The following is a 7,515-nucleotide window of genomic DNA, read 5'->3' as shown; positions in this document are numbered from 1 at the left end:
GACAGTATGTCTATACCAGACAGAGAGGAACGTCTGGATGTGCATGAATGATTACAGTACTATGTTTTATGTTCAGTTCCAATATGTACTGCAACATTGTTTCCAGTTGTGCACAGCTCTATCCAAAGGGAGTTTATGTTTGTTGTAAATAAGGGTGTATTTTTTCTTTTGCACAATGCTGTGAACAAATTAGAATTGCATAGAGCATATGCAGTAAAAATGTGAAACATATATTCAGTGTCTTGTACTCAGTTACCTCACTAAATACAGTAATGTGTAACTTTACTGTATTTTTCAGATGGCTGTGCAAATAGTATAAAGTGCTGTCTTGAGCATTTTCAGCTAGTGTCACCAAGATCTGACTTTTTTGCACTGGAAAACATTTACAGAGTAAACTGTCATAATGAAAACATGACAAAGCCATTTGACTATCTTGTTCATAAACAATGGTGTCAAGACTTTTCATCTTGATGACACTGACACTTTCATTGACATGAATACTTGCTTTTGAGGAATGAGCTATCCATTTTGAGCAAGTGACACGCTTTTGCAGGTTATCAACTAGGTTTTGCAGTTTGTACTAATTGTTTGGAGAACTGCATTAACTGTTGTGCAAATATAAATAGTGATGTGAGAAATGCACCAAAGCGACTGAGAAAAACTGTAAATCATGCTGTGTTTAAGCATTTGTAAATAAGACCAGAAAGATCCATGATTTTGATATTGGGTAAGCTTGTGTGAAAATATTTTATTTTTATTTTACAAAAGTGTTATTTGACTGTGTATTGTGTGAAAACAACATGAATTGTGTTAATGGTATGTTCACAACAGACGGATGTTGTGCTAATTCTGTTTAGAGTTTTGAAAATGTGACAACAGATTGGACAAAAGTATGTTAGCAATTGAAAAAAAAACCCTGTAATTATTTCTTTGTGGCAGCAAGATAGGCTACTATGAAGGGCCCTTAGGTTTGCTATATCCCCAGTGCCCTTCCTTAATCCGGGCCTGACCTTGTATTATCTTTTTTTCATATCAGAATGGAAAGTAAATTAATATATAAACAACTGCAGACACCAGTGACAAAACCAACTGTTTTTAAATGCTTTAATTGAATTGCAAAAATACAATTTGTATTTTGAATAATTTGCTGGATGGTTACTAATGATTGAATGATTGAATGATTAATGGCGATGATTGAGAAGATGATCAGTTCATTCCTTTGACTTCTCAGACTCCACATCATGCCCTTGACCTTGACAGGCAGAGAAATTAATGTCATTAGGAAAGGCTCAGTATTATTACATAAAAAATTGGAACAAATATTCATTAGAAAAAAACCTGCTACTGGCCTCTGACCTTTGAGTTTGATTGGCCCCAGCGTCACAGTATTGGTGTGGTAGGTGCTGTCAAGGGATCTCTTGCGACGGAAGCGGCAACCTTGGCGGCAGCGAGAGTTGTAATCGTTATCGGGGCAAATGATCACTTTACACTGCAGGTACACGTGGGCGTGAGTCCGGAGGAACTTGAAAGCCTGGAATCTGAACCGAGCATAATGGTATTGACCGCTGGTGTAGGAATAATATGTGTTGTCTCTGGGACATCTACAACCGAGGAAGGGAAATTGAGATAAAAATTAGAATTCGGAAAATAAATGAAGTACAGTCATACACTGAGTTGGTTTCACTATTACATCAAATGAGTACAAGAATATATTTAAACTAAAAGCAACAGAATTATTATTTCTGATCTCAATTAATTCCACAATTAATTCCATTCTGGAGGGCGTCACATTTAAAAATGAAAAGGTCTCACCCGTTACGCAGCAGGTCATAGGAACGATCTTTGAAGTCATTGGGATTTGGAGATGCTACACAGGTGTCCAGGAAGAGATCCAGGCTGCTGTCAGGCCTGTTTAGCTTGACTTGAACATACAGAAGCTGGTTCAGGTTCACTTCATATGGAGAGTCATAAATTTGTTGGTAGAAACTGCTGGAGGTGTAGAAGGCTATGTTGGCATTGAAGCGTCCCGTTCCTGTGATGTTGGCATTGATGTTCTCCCTGGCCCTGTAGAATATCTGGACCATAGTGTCCGGCTCCATTCGGCAGCCCACATGTAGTAGGAACTCTGACTGACGAGTGATCTCACCCGACTGAGACTGAGATGCCCGCACATTGTTGGTGTAGGACACATAACCGTTCATCATCTAGGAGAGAGAGACAGAGGGCAGGTGATGTTGTGTGGTGAACATGCTCCTCAATGATGCTTACTAATCCGACATAGCAAATTCAAGCATTAAATGCTGGATCTGACACTCATGTAGATCATACCTTTTTGGCGGTTCCACATGTGTCGAGAGAGAACCTGAACACAACCTCAGTACTGGTAATACTGGGTCTGCAAAGATGATCATCCACATAAAGATCATTTCCACTGTATCCAATTGAGTTCAGGTAAGACCGTTGAATGACAATGACCATGTTGTCTGAGGAGCAATCCACACGACCTGCAAAGCAAAGAGTTTCATCCCCTCAATGTAATTTTGCACTGTTAAATGATATTATAATTCATGAAAGACAAATGTGCTGCATGTTTTAACTGGCTTGTGTATATTTGTTTTTAAAGCACATTTAATTTTATGAAGAGAAAACTCTAATATGGTCAGAGAAGGGATGGAATGCACGTGACAGATATTCAACCTTTATCTGCAGTCAGAGAGCTTGTGAAATGGGCCTTGAAACCATGGCTGACATCAGAGTAGTCACTCCTGAAGACAACAGTCAGGTATCGTGAAGAAGAGTGAAACACTTGGTTGTTGGTGTCATTGAAGCAGACCTTTCCCAGCTGTGAATGACCAGTGGAAGAGCCGTCATGTATAGAGATGTAGTCACAGTTACAGCAGCGCTCCAATCTGTAAAAAACAGGGAGCTGATCTGAAAAAAAGGAACTTTTTAAACAACACTTAATTTAAAAGAGCCATTTGGAAATGGTTCCACCTGCAGGTTCTTACTGGTTCTGCAGGAAAAAACAGCAAAAAAAAAAAAATTCATCTACTTCTTATATAGCAAACATCAAACGCCAAATTTCATCAGCACTGGATTTGTCACCGCTGGTCTCTCACTTACTGCACATCAACAAATGACAGGAAGATCCTCTGTCCTTGCTGAGCAGAGAGATACCACACACAGTAAGCATTGTCATGGTAATAGTTTGGGTAGTTTGGACTGGAAAACAGCCCAGAACCATACAGGTGTCCTCCACACTGAGGGTGAGAAACTGGATCTAAAGCAAGAAATGTGTCTTAAATCTTAAAAGTTACAAACAAGTGTAATTAATATCAGATACAAGTGGTATGAGAATTTAGCCTCAGGCATTACAAAAACTACAATACCTGTTTTTATTTCTGGCCATGTTGTATACGATGGGCAATACCCTGAATAGAAGGGAGAAGTTAAAACTGTATGAGTATGAACCAGAAGTGCATTATTTGAGTCTTATAATAATAATTCACATGAAGCCTCTGCTCACAGTACAATCTGACTATGCAATGGAGCACTGTGAATATTCACTGTGATCTTATACTGAGCTGTGGTTTGGGGCTGATGCATCTCTTTTTGGGGAACTTACAGTGAAAGTCGGGGCAACAGTTGCCATAGTACTGACAGTCGTGGGTGCATGAGCAGCTGCTGAAGTTGTGTCCACAGTTATACATGCAGGAGAAATATTCTGTATCAGAGGGAGGAACAGATTTTACTCATGATGTCATCAATATGTGTGTGATGTATTGGGTCTCAATTGGACTCAATGCCTTTTACGGAAATTGTTATACACTGAACTGATCCCATTTCATGTCATTAATCTCATTAGTGTCCCTTAAATTCAACTGAATGGCAGCAGCACCTGTTGTATCCGGCAAGAGTGGAATTTCTGTTGTAAAATCTGTTGAGCAGTAGCCTGTTTAAAGAGAAGAGATAAGTAGGAGTAAAATGAATGCCACAATTCCACTCTGACTCAGCAAAATCCATTTCATCACAGGAAATACACTGACCCATGTGCTCACGACAGGACAGATTCATATTTGTGTTTACAGTATTTTATCTCGAAGTTTCAGTTGGTTGTGTCGGTTTGTTCTGGTGTTGTTGTAATTGAGGGTTACCAATCCTGCGTAACAGAACTAACCCAATGGCCAATCAAAAATATACCCCAGAGGTACCATATCCCAAATATCAAAATGCAAAATCAACCCTTGGCAAAAGTTTAAAAGTAACCTAACTTGGCAACCCTGATTGAGCAGTACCCTTTTTAAAGGGAAAAGATAAATATTGAATAAGTAAAATTAAAGCCATGTTTTTGAAAACTGACTCAGCAAAATCCATTTCATCACAGGATATGCAATGACCCACGTACTGACTATAGGAAAGTTTTGTATTTGTGTATGGTAGGCCTATTTGATCTTGAAATGTCTGTCTGATCAAGAGGAACTCACTGTTGTAGTCAGGGCAACAGTTGCCATAGTACTGACAGTTGTAGGTGCATGAACAGCTGCCGAGGTTGTATCCACAGTTATACCTGCAGGAGGGAGCTAGAGAGAGAGAAACATTATCCATAAAGCCATTAATACATGCATACAAGAGCTATTAATATGGGTGTGATGTATGAGGGACATCAGTCTCCCCCAACACCCAGGAAAAGAGAGAAAGTTTTGAATTAGACAGACAGACAAGAAAGTCGTAGGTGCACCTGTTGTAGCTGGCCAGTCAGTTGTCATAGAGCAGTAGTCTGTATAATGGGAAGAAATAAAACTATGCTAAAAATTCAAGAGATCAATTTTATTTCTGGAATTACAAAGAATCAAAGGTTCTATATGAAGCACCTGACCGAACCCTTTAAGATGCTATACACAGAACCTTTTAATCTACGAGTGGAGTGTATATCTATATCTTGAAGTGTCTGATCAAGAGGAACTCACTGTCGTAGTCAGGGCAACAGTTGCCATAGTACTGACAGTTGTAGGTGCATGAACAGCTGCCGATGTTGTATCCACAGTTATACCTGCAGGAGGGAAAACCTAGAAAAGAGAGAAACAGGGAGATCAGCCTTCGTCTACACTCAGGAAACCAGAAAATGGTCTGAATCTGACAGAAAGATACAACAGATGTAGGTGCACCTGTTGTATCTGGCCAGGAGGTGGTCATTGAGCAGTAGTCTGTACAAAGGGAAGAGAAATAAACTTCAGTCCTGGAAATATGCTCACTACAAGATAATTTTTTTATTTATTTTTTATAGTATTTGATCTTTAAGATAAAGATAAACTTACTGTCATAGTCATAGCAGCAGTTTCTATTGTCCTGACAGGAGTGTGTACATGAACACGTGCCAAAATGGCTTCCACAGTTATTCCAGCATGAATGGGCATCTAGAGAACAGAGAAGGAGATGTTAGCCATGATGCCATAATAATATGCAGGGGTGGAAATCGTAATGATTTTAACAATTCTTTCTCTGGTTTCAATTCCTCTTAATGGTTCTATTAATGAGGAGTTAACATTTATTACTGTAATGCGATATAGACATGACATGTTATATAAGTGTCCTATGTACTAAAGGTTTTAATATGTCAGCTTAATGAACTGAGAAAGTAAATATAATTTAATCATAGATAGATAGATAGATAGATAGATACATGAAGGATCCTCCGTTGAATACAGCCAGTCATCTATTAAAAAAATACAATAAAAAAATTAAAATATATCATGTGAATTGCTGTTTCAACATTATGTGAAAATATGCATAAACCCATGTCCCACAATAATGTTGAAGGATATTTACATGTTGTCCATGACCCAATAGTATTTGCTGTAATGTGACAAACATACATGACATTTAATGAAATGCAATGTATTAGAAAGTCAGTTCTTTGAACTGATAAATTATGTACATAAATCTGAGTGAAACATCTGATGTTCAAACTAACAGTTTTCCATAAATTGTAAATTTTCCGAAGAATTTCCATTGCCAATTAATGATGATCTTACCTTGATAGGCAGTTAGAAACAGACAGAGAAGGAAATTCAGAGTTTCCATCTTTTTCTTCTGATCAAGTTTGTCTTCAAACTTTAAGTCATCACTTATATAGTCAAAACCATCCTAAGGAGGATTTCCTTATGACACGTCAATATCCTGGAGCCCGTGCTGGGAAAAAGCTTTAAAGCAGCTTAACTGTGGAAAAGTCACAGCTGAATGTGTTTTATAACACTTTGTGTTTTATAACACAAATGTATTGGTATATTTGTTGACACAGTTGTTTGAGAGGATCATAGATTGCAATAGAGCCTAATTAAACATTTGCACATATACTTACTCTCATTACCATTCCTTGCTACGGTATTTAGATTAGGGAATGGAAATATGAAAACGTACTTATTGTACATGCTATGGTTAAGAGATTTTCCTCAACAAACCTGAGACAAGATAATGTGGCTTACTTTCCTATCATAACACACATAAAGAAATTACACAAAGACACATATGCAAATGTGCACATACAAAAAGAGACATGAAAATACAGCTTTATTAAAACAATAGGTGATTGATGGTCCAAGAATCCCAGCAGACATTCTCATGAGCCTAGAAGTTCTTGAAAATGTAGTATCATATTTTGCTCACTAAGCATGGCCACTTATATTACTGAATTATAACATAATTTGGTCTTATAATCAAATGAAATATTATTTTTTTCATACAGCAGGGGCACTACATGATTTTTTTATGTCATAATTATAGTAAATATAACATAATTGTATATAGCATCTTCAATAAAAGTCCACGTTTTTTTTTATGCACTCACTGGCACCTTATTAGGTATACATTGATAGTACTGGGTTGGACCCCCTTTTGGTGCCTTAATTCTTCATATCATATTCAAAAGGTGCTGAAAACATTCCTCAGAGATTTTGGTACATCACTGAAAAAATGGCAGTGGGCAATATAATGACATGCTTCAGATTGCAACATTTGGCAAGAACATAAATGTAAAAGCGTGGAAAAGACACAGCTGACTATGTTGTAAAATAGGCTCCTGTTCCTAATTGACACGTCAAATCTTTTGCAAATTTGCATAGATGATGTGGCTAAAAGGACACAGCTGCACTTCTCTGTGTGCCCAGAAAAATGGTGTGTTTACATTCAAGCTATTTATGTTCCTAGATCTAAGACACAGATGTCAGAGTGCAAGAGTGTCAAAACAGAATACAAATGTTTTGATTAATTACTCATATTGGAAAACACAGTTTTCAGTTGTAAATGAAAAAGTACAAATTCTCTGAATTCAAATAGCTAGTACAAAAGAACGCTTATACTGTTCATAATCTGTCTCCAGCGTCAGCAAATTATGGTTTACCTGTAGATCTGTGTAATCGCAGTTTTTTTCCTTCATTTTAGGTAGGCCCTGTTAGCTTGCAACACCATAAAAAATGCCTATCGCATTGAATGCACCTGTAAACATGTTTAAAAATGTAT

The 7,515-nt window shown here is 37.5% G+C and overlaps 1 protein-coding gene across 1 annotated transcript; it reads right to left on the bottom strand.

Annotated features, from left to right (window-relative positions):
• Positions 1 to 1,090: 1,090 nt before the first annotated feature.
• Positions 1,091 to 6,128, bottom strand: cuzd1.1 (CUB and zona pellucida-like domains 1, tandem duplicate 1). Its single transcript, XM_082142573.1, has 17 exons — positions 6,033 to 6,128; positions 5,827 to 5,853; positions 5,681 to 5,713; positions 5,316 to 5,414; positions 5,166 to 5,204; positions 4,968 to 5,066; positions 4,739 to 4,777; positions 4,485 to 4,580; positions 3,899 to 3,952; positions 3,626 to 3,724; positions 3,390 to 3,431; positions 3,124 to 3,280; positions 2,698 to 2,909; positions 2,329 to 2,504; positions 1,813 to 2,204; positions 1,357 to 1,601; positions 1,091 to 1,252 (listed from the first exon to the last, which is right to left on the bottom strand). The coding sequence occupies exons 1-17, from the start codon at positions 6,079 to 6,081 to the stop codon at positions 1,212 to 1,214; spliced, it is 1,899 nt and encodes a 632-aa protein (XP_081998699.1). The 5' UTR covers positions 6,082 to 6,128; the 3' UTR covers positions 1,091 to 1,211.
• Positions 6,129 to 7,515: the final 1,387 nt, after the last annotated feature.

This window comes from Leuciscus leuciscus, assembly GCF_965113295.1.
Source record: "Leuciscus leuciscus genome assembly, chromosome: 17".
NCBI classification, from domain to species: Eukaryota; Metazoa; Chordata; class Actinopteri; order Cypriniformes; family Leuciscidae; genus Leuciscus; species Leuciscus leuciscus.
The sequence above is the reverse complement of the archived record's forward strand: the minus strand, read 5'-3'. Positions and strand labels throughout refer to the sequence as shown.

Bases quoted from the DNA above. Each gene is read 5' to 3' on its own strand.
- cuzd1.1 (XM_082142573.1), bottom strand. From the start codon at position 6,081: ATGGAAACTCTGAATTTCCTTCTCTGTCTGTTTCTAACTGCCTATCAA. The intron at 5,067-5,165 runs GTGCACCTACAT...TCTCTTTTCTAG, and splicing joins CTCCTGGCCAGATACAACAG to GTTTTCCCTCCTGCAGGTAT. The intron at 1,253-1,356 runs GTCAGAGGCCAG...CTGCCTGTCAAG, and splicing joins GGGGCCAATCAAACTCAAAG to GTCAAGGGCATGATGTGGAG.